Source organism: Neophocaena asiaeorientalis, unplaced genomic scaffold (genome assembly GCF_003031525.2).
Source record: "Neophocaena asiaeorientalis asiaeorientalis breed wild unplaced genomic scaffold, Neophocaena_asiaeorientalis_V1.1 scaffold78, whole genome shotgun sequence".
In the NCBI taxonomy this organism is placed as follows: Eukaryota; Metazoa; Chordata; class Mammalia; order Artiodactyla; family Phocoenidae; genus Neophocaena; species Neophocaena asiaeorientalis.
Window position 1 is genome coordinate 8,665,758 of NW_020175018.1, and position 17,926 is coordinate 8,683,683.

Consider the following 17,926-nt stretch of genomic DNA (forward strand, 5'->3'; position numbering starts at 1 on the left):
CAATCTTCTTTCATCTCTCTATACTCAAAGAATTTTTAATAATATCTATAATTATAACTATACTTAGAAATGGTTAGTTTTACACTAGAGGGTCAAGAGAACACAGCTTACCAGAATTAACAGAATTATCTTGATACTTCAGAAATCATTTTATAGTTCTACAGTTAATGGTGAACTGTAAAGCTGTTAAAGAAATTAAGCCATTTAAGATTGGTTCTTCAGAGGTGTTAGAGATACTATATGCAGCCAAAAAAAAAAAGTACAGGCATAAACCTAATTATAGATAGGATGCATTTTAATTTTAAGCTATGACTCATAAATGTGTCTAGTTTATATCCATCGGGTATGGCATAGCTGATTTTAGTTACCCCAGAAGACTTTTTACAAAAGGAGTCTATCACTTTTACTTTAAGAAATCCTGAGTCATGTCTGCCAAAACTTGAAATTCTAACATCTCTGGTAAATGTGTCTTTTTCTTCCTTTATCATCAACTTGAAATAAATTAAAACACTAACCAATACTTCTTGCTGCACTGTTATTTCAGGTAGGGGAGTAAGCAATGGAACCTGCTGAATGCCTAGTGATGAAAAAACAGCAACAGGGAGTCCCCCCCACCCCACGTTGGTCCAGTTAAGCCGCACTGCCTCTAAATTGTCATGATAGGGAGGGGCCAGTTGATCAAAGGTCTGACACAGGGGAAATATCACATGGCAAGTTTCTAGTGACAGGACTGAGAGGCAGTAACAAGCTAATGTGAAAGGATAAAAATATCAAAAAAGAAACCCAGCTCCATCATTACTTCTCAAAACTGAAGAGATTTATCACTCTTTTGTACGATGGCATTGCCATGCAGAAATTCTTTTCAGCTTCAGAAGAAAGTTAGTTTAAAGCATGATTCCCACATATATAAAATTTTAAATGTTAACAGGATCACAAACCTCCTAGAAAAGAAATGTACTAAAGATTATTTATTAAAAAAAAAATCAGTCCCCCAATTTGTATCTCTTACATCATAAAACATTTACACTTAGGCAATTAGATAAAGCATAATTCTTAAGAGGTTATATAGTTATTAGAAGTCAAGAGAGATGTGCAAATGAGTAACTTGACACAATAAGTGAGTAAATTTGAAAATAATACTGTTTTGAACCACATTTAACCCTAAAATCAGGCCTAACAACCAAGCCACACAGAATAGGTTGGCTGATACCAATAACACTGCAATACTAGACAAAGTAAAACAGAACACCAAAACAGTATAAAAATTAAAGTGGATTTAAGACCAACATGATAAGCACAGGTTTTTGAATTAATTAACGTATCTTATATTTCCAATATAAACATTTTTGTAAAATACAGTGATTGTGTAAATAAAGCTGCTTAAAATACTATAAGTGGCGTAAAACAAATGAAGACAGGTATTTCTTAAATCCATAAAACAATTAACATAGCATTCAAGAGAGTGCTTATGTGAACAAAACAAATATATATTTATATATATACATCTATCTATATATATATATATATATACACATGTGTACCTCCGTCCTTCTTCTCCAATTCGTCCCTAATTAGAGGGGAAGTAAGTATCACCTTCAAAGTTAGCGTGGGTTCTTTTGTATTCCGAATTATAATAGATGCCTCATCTACACATTGTTCCACTTGATATTTCTCTTCTGTGAGTTTCTGAAAGTCACAGAGATTTCAAAAATACCCAATTAATTAAAATTTCAAAAAATGAATGATTGCCCCTTAGTTTTTAAATGTTATTAACGATTAGTATTACTGTGCTAAAAGAGCAAATAGTCTTTAACTAGTTCCTTAGTGTAGAGGTAACATTTTTCTCTCCTCCCAACTTACCAGCAAATCCTTTCTCCATCCCTCAAATAGCAACCACAATGTCAATCATCTATACAATTATTAAACAACATTTAAAACCATTCTTTCTAATATTTGAAAATGAAAGTTACCAAAAGCATCATTATATGAGAAAAGGTAAATTATTGTTCTTGAAATTATTACAGAGGACAATTATAGAATAATAAACCCCCAGTTTAGAGAGCATTCCCAGCAGTTTATTATTCTATAATTGTTCCTCTGTACCGGTCCGTGGCCTGTTAAGAACCAGGCCGTACAGCAGGAGGTAAGTGGCGGGCAAGCAAGGGAAGCTTCATCTGCTCCCCGCCATCGCTCATATTACTGCCTAAACCATTCCCCCCCATGCACCCCCATGGAAAAACTGTCTTCCACAAAACCGGTCCCTGGTGCCAAAAAGGTTGGGGACCACTGCTCTAAACTGATAACTTTTTGATAGGACAGCCTAAACAGGAACTCCTACTTGCTAAGAACTTATAAGATTAGATAGGTTTTTATATAAGATTATGTAGATTTTTAAAGAAAATCAAGTAAGAATGAATAAAAAAGGATCTCTGCACAGTCACTCATCAGCAAAAAAGTTAATATAAACAAGTAACTAACTTCCTAACAACAGGTCTCAGAGATCATTCAAGTGAGACCTTCTTCAGGGCAAGTCATCTGACATCCACAGGGAAATGTACATTGCTTCTTTTAACATACAATTATACACATACAAAAAATAATCACCAATTAGAATCATATATTGTTATATTTAACGTATCATTAAAGTTAATAGTTTAATAAGTTGTGCAGGGCCATTCTTGGTGGTGAAATTTAGTATCTATTATCTGACATAAATAGCTGAACGGAAACACTCCTGGGTCTCTGCTCATCACTGAGCATTGAAGGAACTAAAAGCCATTTATATAAAACCAGCATTTTACCATTAAACATCCCAAAAAAGACAGAAAATAGAAAATTCATTACCTTAATTTTGACCAGAGGAAACCAAGGAAGGGAAAAGCCACACAGTGGCTAGAAAAACCAGAACTAGGATACAGAGAAAAAGCAGAAAACGGCTCACATTCATTTTGCCACTATAAGAGTATTAAAGGTGTATCAGAGAAAAAGCAAACTAAAATTTTCAATTTAGTTTGAAATTGAAAGTAAATTTCAATGGTCCAGTGATTAAGAATCCAACTTCCAATGCAGGGGACGCGGGTTCGATCTCTGGTCGGGGAACTAAGATCCCACATACCACGAGGCAACTAAGCCTGCACGCTCTAGAGCCTGCACGCCACAACTAGAGAGTCCACACGCCACAACTACTGAGCTCACGTGCCACAACTAGAGAGCCCACAGCCACTAGAGAGCCCACGTGCTGCAACTACTGAGTCCATGCGCCACAACTAGAGAGAAGCCCACGTGACACAATGAAGAGCCCGCACACCACAACTAACACCTGACACAGCCAGATAGATAGATAGATAAAATATTTTAAACGATAAAATTTAAAAAAATTAAAAATAGGTCTCATGTATATGTCTTAAAAAAATTATACATGCAGATCACCATAAGACACATCCAAAGTAATAAACATATGGTATGAGTTTTGGGCTAGACTAATTCTAAGTGATTCTGGTTTTGGTCATCCTTCTCCCTTGCTCAAGGAAGTACTAAAATCACCCTAGAAAAGAGTATGTAGAGAAAAGGTATGGTACAACCCCAATTAATTAAGGTACTTTGATAACTGAAAGTTTTGCTATAATAAGTGCTCAGGAAAAAGATTTTTAATTCACAAGAAAATAAGATCATATCATATCAGAGACTGGTTTTCCAAATAAACACCAAGAAAACGAAGGGGAGGTAGTGATTTTTAAAGGTAAAAATCACATTTAAAATGATTTTCTGAAATATTATTAGTAATAAAACTATGTCTGTGCTTATGTGTACATATGTGGGTGTATATATGTGTGTACATGTATACAATTTAATATAAAATGGGTGTACAATTACATAACCATTTTATTTGGGTACCTTTACCCAAACACCTATGGTCATGGATCTAACCATCACACAAAGCAGCCGGTTTCACTGCCGGATTACTCTATTGGCTATGGTAAATTCAAATATGTTTCTTTTTTTTTTTTCAGCAGTTTAAAAAAAATTTTTTTTAATACATCTTTATTGGAGTATAATTGCTTCACAATGCTGTGTTAATTTCTGTTGTTTCTTATAATGTCCACCACTGGTCTTAAGAGTTCAGGCCACCTTTACCTTTTCCAAGAAGCTCTTCAAAGATCTAAAGATATTTGTGTCTTTTTTCGGCTTCTCTAGGCTAAAAAGCCCTCCTCTCTTCAACTTTGAAACAGTTTACACAGCCCACACTCTCTCCTGGGTCCCTTCCTTGAACACCTGCTAGCTCGACAAGAACATTTTAAAACTGTGGTGCCCAGAAATAAAGACCCTCACTCAGGAGAGAAAATGCAGAGTTCACACAGTTGTGATCTACACAGAGAAAGTTCTATTAATGCAACTGAAGCTCCAATCTCCTCTATCTTCAATACTCAAGAAATACGACAGATCGTCAAGATAAGAACTTCAGTTTCTTAGTGCAAATGGTTCTCAACCCTTTTTCCATCCTGACATACCTGAAAATATGACCACTCTCATAAACAGGACTCACTAAGGGGAACAGAAAAGGGGGTGAGATGGTTGGAAAAGCCTCTATGTCCAACCCTTTGATCACTGCTTTAGCATAGATCTAAGAGTAACAATGTTCACTACAATAAAAGCAGAAATAAAGATTAAATTTTAAAACAATATAAAAAATAATGGAAAAAAGATGAATTTTGTTAACATTCTGATAACAAAAAGTATAGTTATTCAGAAACCCGTTACTGCGCTTTCCATTTCTTAAAGCTTTATTGTACTCCATGTTGCTTACCACTCTCCCTCCCCAAATGATCACATAAGGATTTAAAATAATTTTTTAAAAGAAATGAATTTAACCCTTGAAAGAACAGAAAACTTTCTCCAATCAGAATTGAAAATGGAAAAGCCAAATGTTTGTTCAGTCACTTAGAAAACCTTAAGATCTAAAAATGATAAAATAAAACAGTGCTCCAGAAGTTAACACAGGAGAATGTGTCAACAAGTAACACAAATTTGAGTGTCAGGAACAGTAGATTAAAAAATCAGAAAGATGGTTTTGAAGATCAGTTGGTGAATATGAAAGAAAATGATCCAGTAACAAAGCTAATAAAAACAAATTTAGAATTCTTATTACTTGGGGGGAAAAAGTCTCTTTAGAAGAAATACAAATACAGGAAACCAACAACAAAAAAAGAGAGCGTTCAACAACTCAACAGTTTGACCTTGTATACTCGTATCTATTTATGTGACATGGATGTAAGGACTAACTGATATGAAATCATCAAAAAGCTATAATCTAATTATACCACAGATAACACATCTGAAATTGAAAGGTGATCACTGCTTCCCAATTAGTGATGCAACTAGCCCTTGGAGCAGGCTGGCAGAGCAGGTCCTAAGGTGACCACAGCCCCAGACGAACCGGTTGACTTGAGCCCTGAGGAGCCCTCAGCCTCCAGCAGCATCCTCCAGGAAGCATGACAACATTAAAATTGTCTAAATGCATCCCAATGTGAAAAAGGTTTGGAAACAAGGAATTAATAGCGACTTTCCATTAACAGAATGAATGAGTGAAGTTAAATTAACAGTCTTCAATTTACAAAAAATTATCATCTATGGAAGTCTCCAGTTGTCTAGGCTCTTTTTGATCTTTCAATTCTTTTCTGCATTATACCAACCTTTCTAAGAGTTTTATAATGCTGAGAGGCCTAGTCTGGAAAACATGAAGACTGTCAGCAAGACACATCTGAAAAATTTAAGACTGTACTTTAAGAGCCATCTTAATTTGGTATATATATCCTTAATACTAATCACCAGAAGTTTGCCTTAGATGTGATGGAAGAGTCACTGACCCAGAGTAGCAATTCCTCTTGTCTGTACCTACCCTTTACTATTACCAATTTCTTATTAAATTTATCAAGGTCACGGCCTATTTTTACCTTTTTACAAATTATCCTAGAGGTACAATTAAACTGTACTCACCTGAATCTGAATAGGAAGATTATCTTTGACTGTATTTAACAGGGTCTCTGTGGGTTTGTCTTTGCACATTAAAACCAGCTCCAAGTCCATATCATCTTTAATCAGCAAGCCTTTTGCAACCAGGCCAATCCTCATTACACCACATAATGTTCGACCACCTTGATCCCTAAAAATAAAAGTCTGAATGATTACTTTCACAACCTATTTCCCAAACTATAACTTCATCATCACTTGGCTTTCTGGATAACCATATGAATTGATAAGGGAGAACATAAATCCAAATATCCAAAATTCTGCAAAAGTACATCTCAGATTTAAGGCTCATAAACTATCTACCACAAAGAATCAATAGGGAGAATATTTCAGACTACAGATCTTTCAATACTTTATTAAATCTATATTGCTTAGGAAAATCCAAAAATACTGTATCCCCTTAAATATCTTTTCAATTTTTCTGACTTCCTCCTTCTGTCTTTTAATTAAGTAATTAAAGAATTGTGAGAAACATGAACACCGTGGTATACTAAGAAGCAGCATCAGGGTGGAAATTAAAAGACCTGAGCTCTACTCCTAGTGGTGCCTGCTGGCTCAGTATATGTAACTGTAAAATGGCTATCCGCTAGATAAGCCTTAGCTCATCCCTTCTAGCTGTAGCATTCTAGGAATCCATAAAAGTTTCTGGGGAAAGGAAAATAATGTGATAAAAGTAAAGAGCTGAGGAACCCAAAGATGATCTGCCAACACAGGCATTCCATATCCAGCGGTAGCTAAAAGAACAAACATTCAAAGGACATCAAGTCATGAATGGTGCCTAAGAATACTGTTAACATCTATCGATTTTAATACGAAAAGTTTCCTATTGGTTCATTTCCCTCAATCACAAGTGAAAATGTAACTAAACTGAGCGGTCATTCAACAAGCAAGCAACTGTTTGAGTATGGAAAACATACTAAAGGAGCTCCAAACTCTCCAGCTCCTGAGGCTCACACTGCAGACTAAGTACAAAAACTGTTTAAAACCTGCTTCAAAGGGAAGAGAAAGGTGACATCTGAGAATAAACTGAGTGCCACAGATCTCATTAAACCTTACAAAGAGAGCCCTGTATTTGAAAGACAAGGAATGCGAATCTCAGAAAAAGTGATTAATTGCTCAAGTTCACAGAGAGAGTAAAATGGCAAAGCCGAGATTCAAACTGAAGTCGGTCTGACCATAACACTCAAGTTCTTTATATAATTACAGCTGCTTCCCAATTTCAGAAAAGAGAGAGGTCAAAATTAGAGAGTTGGTCAAGCAAGGCAACCTGCAAGTGTGACTTCAGCAGAGTCGTGATTTGGTTAAATAGAAAAAAAGGTCATTCTAGCTGGAGGCAAAGAATCAGCAGAGTTGGGCCCAAGTCAGCAGAGTGGGGAATGAACTAGAGAAAGGAGAAGGGACAGAAGTAAATTGTGGCAGTGGAAACAAGACAGGAAGTTATAAATAACCCAGCCACGGCTCAGTGCCTGACACTCCTTAGAGATTCAGTAAACGTTAAATCAATGAAAAACTATAAGGGTGGTACAAGTATAGAAAGAAAGAAAAAGCATTTTGAAGGAAGTGAACCAAGTATGGAATTATTTGATATTAAGAATAGAGTCTAGGGCTTCCCTGGTGGCGCAGTGGTTGAGAGTCCGCCTGCCGATGCAGGGGACACAGGTTCGTGCCCCGGTCCAAGAAGATCCCACATGCCACGGAGCGGCTAGGCCCGTGAGCCATGGCCGCTGAGCCTGCGCGTCCGGAGCCTGGGCTCCGCAACAGGAGAGGCCACAACAGTGAGAGGCCCGTGTACCGCAAAAAAAAAAAAAAAGAACAGAGTCTCATCTTTGATTCTTTTTTCTTCTATATCCCTGTTCTTTCATCTTCTCATTCTCCCAAATCTAGTAACAGTTTTTAAATTCCCCCTCTGTAATCACCCTCAAACCCCTGCCTTGAAACTAGCTTCTTTTCAGGCTCTTACTACCTCTTACCTAGACCACCTCAATAACTTCCTCTCCACTGGCCTTACTAAAACTAACCCCTACCATCTATCTCAGCTACTGTATGTATACAGTATGTTGCAACCAGAACAGTCTTCCAAAAGCACCACATGGATGGAACTCTGCCTGTTATTTTCCTGGTATTCCACTGAACACTTAGACATGAGCATATTGGGAGGCAGTTGAGGAGACAGCATGACTTCCTGCTTCGAATCCCAGCTCTGCCACTTACTGTGTGACATTGGACAAATTACAAATTACTTGACTCTTTTGAGCCTGCCTTCTCATTTGTAGAAAAGAAATAATACCTTCCTCAGAGTGGTACTGAGAATGTCATTTAATTAGTGTAAGTAATGAACTTAGCCCAGAGCCTGGCATATATTAATAGCTCAATATTCCTTAAACAGTCCCTATACTTTCTCACACCTAGATCTTTGCTGAGATTTATTTCTTCTTCCACTTCCACTGCCTGACAAAACCCTACTCATCCTCTGGACCTACTGCAAACGCTACCTCCTTCATAAAGTTTTTTCTGATCCCCCGAACCAGCATATAGTCTCTCCCTGCTCTGTATTTTCACATTTTTGTCACAGATACGTGAAGTAAAGATGCTAAGCAAACTGGATCGGGAGTCCGACAGACTTGAATGTGAATCCTGACTCCACCACACACTCATTCACTGACCTTAAGCAAGTTAAAGTTTGTTGATGATTCTGAGTTCCTGTTTTCTCATAAGTAGTGGAAATCTCTTAAGTAAAATGGGGGTGGAGAAGGGGGATAATAATAATAGAGACTAGCAGGTTTGTTGTAAAATAATGTGAAAAGTAATCTGGTACAGTAATTGGCACTCAATAAATGGTAGACATTCTTAACTAGCCATTATTAGCTTGCTTATTAAATTCCATATCATAATTATGATATACTTGGTCTTATCATGTACAAGACAGCATGACTGAGCAGAGAAACTAAGTCCTAATTCAGTTCTGAATTTTAATAATGAATTTGAATATGACGTATTATAACGCAAGTGACCCAGATACAGGAAACTAATTAAAATTAAGCTAATATTCCTAAAATACAAATAGTGTAAACTTATTCAATTTATTTGACTTGTGAGTCAGCTTGTAAAGAGGTAAGATAACAGCACACAGGTTAAAGCTGCCTACCAGTCTCTGGCAATAGAAGGTGCTTAGTAAATATAAGCTAGCCTTCCCCATCTCTACGCCCTCTGTAGTGCTTAGCATACTCCAGGAGCATAATACGTATCTATGACCAGAACACACCTCTGTTCTTGGATGCCTCTGTTCTAAGGACACGATCGTTCTGCACTCCTTGAGTTCTACCACATGGGAAGAACCATACACAAGTGCTCAACCCCGGAATGTTTCACAAACTGGAAACACTTTACAGAGACAATCGATAGCCTGCACACAGAGCACTCTATTTAAAGATCCAAACAAAGCACGGCGTATGTTATCCTTTAAAAACCTTGAAAACTCAGTGACCTGATCCAGTTAAGCAAAAGTCTACTGGAGCACTTTCCAAAGGTCTGCTCAGCCTTGACAGCAAACAGAAGATGTATTTAGAAGGCCTGAACTTCACTGAAAAATAAAACTCCACTTAGAAATAGTAAAAATAGCAAATTTTATATGTATTTTACCACAATTAAAAAAAAAGTTTTTAAAAGGGTATAAACACATTCCAACGTGCAATTTAAATATGTAATGTGGTAACTCACTGGCGGTCCAGTGGTTAGGACTCAGCATGTTCACTGCCATGGCCGGAGTTCAATCCCTGGTCCACGAACTAAGACCACGAAAACCACACAGCGTGGCCAATCAGTCAATCAATAAATAAGGAATGCGTGACTATTTAACTTGCACAGGGACTGGGATTTAACTTGCACTGGGACTGGGCTAGATTACTGGATGATACTACTAATTACCATGAACCCCCAAATTTGACAGTATCTTTTTTAAAGCCATCATATGCAAGAAAAAGTGAATTACTGCCAAGAAACTTCTAGCTGACAAGTCCCTGACTGGATACAATGTATATATTACCTGTAAAAAGCTAACAAAGTCAAGAAAATACATTCTTCAGCTAAAAACTGATACTGATTTTCTTTCATCTGAAGATGGAAAGGTTACACTATCACTCAGTTAAAGATATCAATTTATTACTACTTTCCCACTATTATCTACTTATCACAGATCTAGAATTGAAAGCCTGAGAAAGAATTCTGTAACTTCTATCCTCAATTTACCAGCTGCAGCCAAAGTAATGTTCTTAATCCTATTAATACAATAGAGTCAAATGAGCTACATTTTCCGAAGTAAACCATACAATTATTCCAATCATAGTGACATTGCTCGAAACAATAACTCTAAGTTTAGCAAGGCATAAAAAGTTTCCTAGTTATCATTCAGCTTCATCTCATTAATCTCTTACTGTTGTTGCAGCACTGGGAATACTGTGCTATAATTGTTGAAGGGTCTGGCTCCCATTAGGCCTTCATTCATTCCACAAATACCCAATGAGCATTTACTATATGCAAGATACTGTACTGGATCCTGGAAATCAACAAGGCAGATACAGTCATAAAAACCTTTACAGTATATTCTCCTGCACTCTCTCTTCTACACCAGGATTTTTAAATACCTGACAAAAATGACATTCTATGATTTTCCCAGAGACAAAAAACACTACTATTTATTTCTGAATTTAGGAGGCTAAACCAACACATGAAAAAGATGACATAGCATAACCTCCAAAAAGGAGAAGTTTTTTTTAAAAGGGCTTGGTGCTTGCTCCCTCGAAAGGCATCCTGAACAGGTCTATCATCTTTTTCTGGTCTAATCATTATTCCTTTCTTGCTTTCCCTGCAAATTCAACTCAGAAAAATTCCACAAACATTTACTTCCTTGTTTACAGTCATATAAATGAGAGAACCCAAAGAACACCAAACAGCAAATGTAACCCAGTGGGACGGGACCCTGGGCATTACAGGACAGCACCACAAATGTCAGGTCACACTCACTTGGAATAGGAGTCTACAGCCTCATCCTTCTTCACTTCTGTCTCACCCTCTGCTTTTGTGCCTTTATTTGTTTCATCCAGCCAATCCGAGACATGTTTAAGAGCACACTCAACAGTAGACACCATATTCTGAACAGCTTCAAGTTCCTCCGGAGATGGATAAATTGTTGAATGTTTCACCATAACATGGCGATCATCATTGGCAAAAGATCTAATAGATCTCTGTCAGAAGGTGAAAGGAAACTATTACTTCAATAAAAGAAATGTTACCTGAAAAGGATGACTTACAAATATATTTAAGTCAAGTCATAGCATTAATTGTCAAACTGCTGTGAAACAGTTAACACTGAGGCAATGAAAAACTGCTCAAGGGCTTCCCTGGTGGCGCAGTGGCTGAGAGTCCGCCTGCCGATGCAGGGGACATGGGTTCATGCCCCGGTCCGGGAAGATCCCACATGCCGCGGAGCGGCTGGGCCCGTAAGCCATGGCTACGGAGCCTGCGTGTCCAGAGCCTGTGCTCTGCAACGGGAGAGGCCACAACAGTGAGAGGCCCGCGTACCGCAAAAAAAAAACAAAAAAAAAAAAAAAAAAAAATGCTAAAAAAAAAAAAAAAAAAAAAGAATTGAGGACAGTCTCACAGACCTCTGGGACAACGTTAAATGCACCAACATTCGAACTATCCGGGTCCCAAAAAAAAAAAAAAAAAAAAAAAAAAAAACTGCTCAAGAAACGAAGTAAAACCCCATCCTGCCAAACTCCACACCAGAAAATTAGAGATCTTTCATTCATATTTTGGAAGAGTTCACCCAAGTTACATTCAGTATTATGTATATGCCACATTTTAGCTCAGTCTATGTGTTTTCAATACCACGTCAAAAAAGGTCATCCATATCACACATCATCTACAAGAAACAAGATACTTCCTAGCTTCGACAGAGTATCTAGAAATAAATGCATATGGGTGACTCATGATACCCAGTCACTTCTTTCCAAACTCCTGGACACTTCTGCATCTAGAAAAATTGAGAGTTTGTAACATAGTAATAACACAAAGTTATATGTGAACAAGATAGTAAAACTATGGACCACATTAGAATATTATTTATTATTTGGCATTCAAACTTTGGTGTGCAGCTTTAATTTTTTAAATAGATTAGTAGGAGATATTCCAAATTCCAGAATGGGGAAAATACATATTGTAAAAGAATTAATTTTCCAAACTAATTTACAAATGTATTCACATTCTCAATCAAAATCCCCTCGAGATAGATTTATTTTAATACTCAACAAAAATAATTTTAAAGCTCATTTTGGGTGGGGGGAGGGAAGTCATGAGTGTATCAAGAACTATTCTACAAAGGTGGATGGGTGGTACCATTATGCTAAAATATCAAAAATGTTAAAAGCAATAATTAAAATGACATGCTGGCCCAGAAATCAGTGGAACAGATTACAGCCTAGAAACAGAATGAATTTCATGAAAATTTAATAGAGTAGATCCTTCACACTCATGAATCACACATCCAAAAACCTTTGAATATTTCCAAATTTACAAATACCATAAAGACACTTGTACCAGTACAGAGCAAAATGAACAAGGAAAACTTGGTGAGTTTCCATAAAGCCAAAAGTATTTGACTTAAAGGGTGGCTACAGTGCCCTAACTTACATGAAATTATGTGCTAGCAGACAGTAAATATTTTGTTTTAAAGTCTTTACTGCAAAATAATATATTTGCAATGCTTTATCAGTCTTGTCTCTTTTGTTTTTGTTTGAATGTCAATGTTTTAAAATCAGATTAATTTGGACACTAGTAAATTAATACTACAGTATCATTGTCCCCTACAAAATGAAGCAAGCTATAACTAAAAAGGTAAATAATCCTTTGAAACCCTCAATTATTACATAATAAAAGTTACTAAAATCAATCATGAAGCTTTCCTTTTTTCTAGACAAAAGCCAATCTCTGTCTAGATTTCTTTCTTGCTCTCAAAGTCCATGACCAGTTTTCCAACTGGAGAAGTCTTTTGCTACAAAGAAAAGAACTTTTTAACCACTTCATGAGATTCACTTATATATCCCAAAATAAGTTAACAAGAAAACAAAAGAGCCATGTAACAAATTGGAGATGCTAGGTTGTTCTAGGGATTATAACTTATTGATAGTTAACTTGCTCTTTAAAGAAAAAATTCCACTAATATTTTAGTTCTCGATGGTGGGGGAAAAATTGTTAACTTGAGATTTTCTCTGTCATTTAGTTTTATGATGAGTTACTAAGTTACTAAATTAAGTTACTCAGTCCTGCACACTGGCCACACCTTAGAAAAATTACATACTGCTACCTAACACAAACCTTTGGCCTTTCTCTCACAAAAAACATAAGACTGCCAACGTTAAACCCAAGAATCTACTGGATGTGATAGGACAAGTATCATGAAACAGTGATGAAAGAACTGAATGAATGGTATTACCACCCCCAAAAAAGAAAGCTACCTTATTTACCCAAATAAGCTCCATATTGATTTTAAGTATTAAAAAATTAATTGGAAGAACTATGCAGAAACAAAGTTCTCTTTCAAACCTGAGATCTAAGGCAAAACTGGAAAACACCTACTGACCAATTAAACTACGTAAACACAAAATTTCTACACCAGACATCTAAAGCTACATTTAAAATGAATAAACTAGGAAAGGAATTTTCACCAACTATGACAAGTAATACATATAAAACATTTCTTTAAGTTCGAAGAATATCAAGACTATAGTAGATAAATAAGCTGAAAAGGCAAATAATTTATATGGGAAGAAACACAAGTTACAGTGTCATTTTTCACATCTCACCATAAACGTAAATGACAGAGAAAATCCCAAGTTAACATTTTTTCCCCACCATCCAGAACTAAAATATTAGTAGAATTCCTTCTTTAAAGAGTAAGTCAACTAAGTTATAACCTCTAAAACTAATTTTTTTAAAATCAAATGTCATTTAAAGAAATACCATCAGACTTGCTAAACAACATATTTCAAACATACTGATGATTAATATTTTTGTGCTTTTTCCCTCACTTACAACATCTTTTTAAAGCCTTTTCTCACTTATGGAAAAATTCACACAGCATCCTCCAGAACCAAAATATGAGGAGAAAAATATTCAGCACATTTTACCAATTAAAAAGTTAGGCACCAGATGTTATGACCTCATCTAACATCTCAAATTCAATTTAAGTATTAACTTTCCACAAAAAGCAAGGTTTCCATGATATTCAGTTCAGTGCCCTCAATACACTCAACACCTGACCCTATTATTTTAAAATTAAAAGCATGTGAAAAAAGGTGTCTTTTTGAGTTAAATACTCACACATTTAATAAACTCCAAACGCTTCATATCATTACTTAAAGGACTGGTTCAGGATTTTTAATTTCCATGGGAAAAAAACTAAGTTTCAGGTAGAAAGCTAGAGAAAAATTACATAATTTCAAGTTCAAGGTCACCTTAGCCATTTGTATCAGTTTGCTAATGCCAGTTTTATTAGAAAATGTCATTTATGAGCATTCCCTCCTTTGTATTTAATAATTTACGGCCTGCAGGCTCATGGGGCTCCATCTTGTGGTTTAAAGGGCTCGTAATAAATCTGAACTCATTTGCTTTGCTTAAATAGTAGAATGCCATCTTTAGCTGATACACTGAAGCAAAAAATTACCACCACTTTTTTTCACTTGGCTTCACTGTTAACGGTTTCAACTTCAAGCGACTGAGAACTTTGGTAACTAAATTAAGGAAACATAAATAATAACCTACCATGGTTTTCTACAGTATTTTAGCTTCTTCTTCCGATCCTTTTCCCTCTTTCTTGTCGTCTTCACTAGACACTGTTTTCTGTGACAGTACCTCCTCATAAGCCTGAGTCCCCTGACAGCTCAGAGTCAATACGGCAAAGGTGTTTGAAGACTTGTTCTCTAGAATACACCTGCAAAAGAAAAAGAAAAACAACTTTTCAAAAATGCTTATTTAGAATTAGTTTCATATCAGAGTGTGGAACCCATAAACATGTTATTGACAAAAATGAAACAATCTTTATAGAGGAAAATTACTTCATTTTAAACAAAAAGCTAATACACCCTTTGAAGGCCTGGGCCCAAGAGCCTAAGTGATATGGCCAGAAAAATAACCCTCCTGGTAGCCATAATGTGGCAGCTGGCTGACTTGCACTCAATGAGATGAATACATTAACAGATAGAGATTCATTAAAAAAGTACAACCGGAAAAAGTAATACTACTACTGGTGGCAAAAATGTTGCAATTAACCATGAGATTTTCAATAGAAACTGGCATTAGTCAGACCTATCTGAAAAGTAGATAAGACACCTGAAAATATAACACTGTTGATTGTAACCATGAAGCTTTTCCATTTGATACTGCCGCCAGATTTACAGCAAATGTTGGAACCATGTTTCGTCTTTAATCATTTTAGGCCTAAAATTCAGAATGCTTTTTTGGCTCTGCTCCCCTAACCCCCAAGAGACCCTACTTCCCTCTCAACCTATATGCACTGTTATGCCAGACTCCTGAATATTCACTAAATCCTGATTTCATTACCCATGGATGACTCTCACCAGAATCCCACAGTATATTTCTGCCCAGAGGCCTAAACACCATTCTATTACCCCTTTGTTCCACTTTTATAAGATTTTATTCCAGATAAGGTAAAAAATAAGCTTTTCTGAGCACTGAAGTCCTTATATAAGCCCAGTGGTAAAAAAACAAAAAAACTAGAGAGAGACCATTAAAATAGAACATATGCCTTACATGGTTATCAGGAGTAACACACACCAGGATATGTAAACACCCACAAAGAAAGAGCTCCCTCTTCATCTCAATATCTTTCCTTTAAACTTTCCCTTAAATAATGAAACCTCCTTTTACTTTTTTTTTTTTTTTTTTGCAGTATGCGAGCCTCTTACTGTTGTGGCCTCTCCCGCTGCGGAGCACAGGCTCCGGACGCACGGGCTCAGCGGCCATGGCTCACGGGCCTAGCTGCTCCGCGGCATGTGGGATCTTCCCGGACCGGGGCACGAACCTGCGTCCCCTGCATCGGCAGGTGGACTCTCAACCATTGCGCCACCAGGGAAGCCCCCGCCTTTTACTTCTATCTACAATAATTTCCTATCAGTTGCTCTCTTAAAGAAAAAAAATCCTTTTTGAATTCTTGGGACCAGGAAAGTTAAAGGTGACATTTAACTCTCCCCAATACTACAAATGAAAAAACAGACCCACATTTACAGTCAAATAATACTCAGTTGTGACCTACATGCAACACTATTCATATCTTATAACCAACTTCCCTGACTCTGACTTAACAAAATCCACCTGAAATAAGCTAGTGAAGATTGATTTTTTTAAAATTATATAACAACGAACAGATAGAACTTACTTTGATTACTACACATATCAAATCAAGGTAAAGAGGGAACACATAATGCTGCAATTCATAAGGTCCTTTTATACAACAAAGTTAAGAAACAAACTAAAACATGATCCCACGGTAAGAGATATCTCAAAGATCCTCCTGTCACTAAAATTATACCTTTTGTATAAAGATCGCACTATACAATTTAGAGTCTTTGGCACTTCCCATTCCCAACCCTACTCCATTCTAGAAGATTCAACCATTCAGTACTTAGCTGTAAATCCTGCAGCCAAAGATTGCTGCACCGATGAGAACTGAACTAAACTGCTCACAGGTGAGAACTGAAAACAAAGTCCACAAGCTGCTCGCTATAAAAAGGTAAAACCAATAAGTCAAACATATTAAGAAAGTTGACTGAAAGCAGAAAAAGAGGGAAGAATGTTAAGTAAAAGCTGATGTAGTGGAGAAACTGTGGATCACCAATAGCACTTTTCAGTCATCAGTATGGAGAGTAACCACCCTACCTATACATCAAGAAGCTCTGGGCTCATTCTTGCTTTTATTCAACATAGTTTTGGAAGTCCTAGCCACAGCAATCAGTGAATAAAAAGAAATAAAAGAAATCCAAACTGGAAAGGAAGTAAAACCGTCCCTGTTTGCAGATGACATGATACTATATATGGAAACCCCTAAACATATCACCAGAAAACTACTAGAGCTCATCAGTGAATTTGGTAAAGTTGCAGGATACAAAATTAATACGGAAATCTGTTGCATTTCTATACACTAACAATGAAGTAACAAAAAGAGAAATTAAGGAAACAACCCCATTTACCATCACATCAAAAAGAATAAAATACCTAGGAATAAATCTACCTAAGAAGGCAAAAGACCTGTACTCTGAGAACTACAAGACACTGATGACAGAAACTGAAGATGACACAAACAGATAGAAAGATATACCATGTTCTTGGATTGGAAGAATCAATACTATTAAAATGGCCATACTACCCAAGGCAATCTACAGACTCAATACAATTCCTATCAAATTACCAATGGCATTTTCCACAGAACTAGAACAAAAAATTTTTTAATTTGTATGGAAACACAAAAGACCCCGAATAGCCAAAACAATCTTGAGAAAGAACAGAGCTGGAAGAATCAAGTTCCCTGGCTTCAGACTATGCTACAAAGCTACAGTAATCAAAACAGTATGATGGTACTGCCACAAAAACAGACACATAGATCAATGGAACAGGGTAGACAGCCCAGAAATAAACCCACGCACTTATGGTCAGTTAATGTATGACAAAGGAGGCAAGAATATTCAATGGAGAAAAGACAGTCTCTTCAGTAAGTGGCGCTGGGAAAACTGGACAGCTGCATGTAAAACAAGGAAATTAGAACTTTCCCTAACGCCATACACAAAAATAAACTCAAAATGGATTAAAGACCTGTATATAAGACTGGATA

General features: G+C 36.6%; 1 protein-coding gene across 1 annotated transcript in view; it reads right to left on the minus strand.

The window, feature by feature from the left end:
* Nucleotides 1-17,926, minus strand: part of STRBP (spermatid perinuclear RNA binding protein) — a 130,776-nt gene that overhangs the window by 39,008 nt on the left and 73,842 nt on the right. Inside the window, exons 2-5 of the mRNA XM_024762280.1 lie at nt 14,845-15,013; nt 11,047-11,267; nt 5,995-6,160; nt 1,542-1,686 (exon numbers count right to left, since the gene is read on the minus strand). Coding sequence (XP_024618048.1) covers nt 1,542-1,686; nt 5,995-6,160; nt 11,047-11,267; nt 14,845-14,847 — 535 coding nt within the window. The 5' untranslated portion in view covers nt 14,848-15,013. The remainder of the gene's footprint in view (nt 1-1,541; nt 1,687-5,994; nt 6,161-11,046; nt 11,268-14,844; nt 15,014-17,926) is intronic.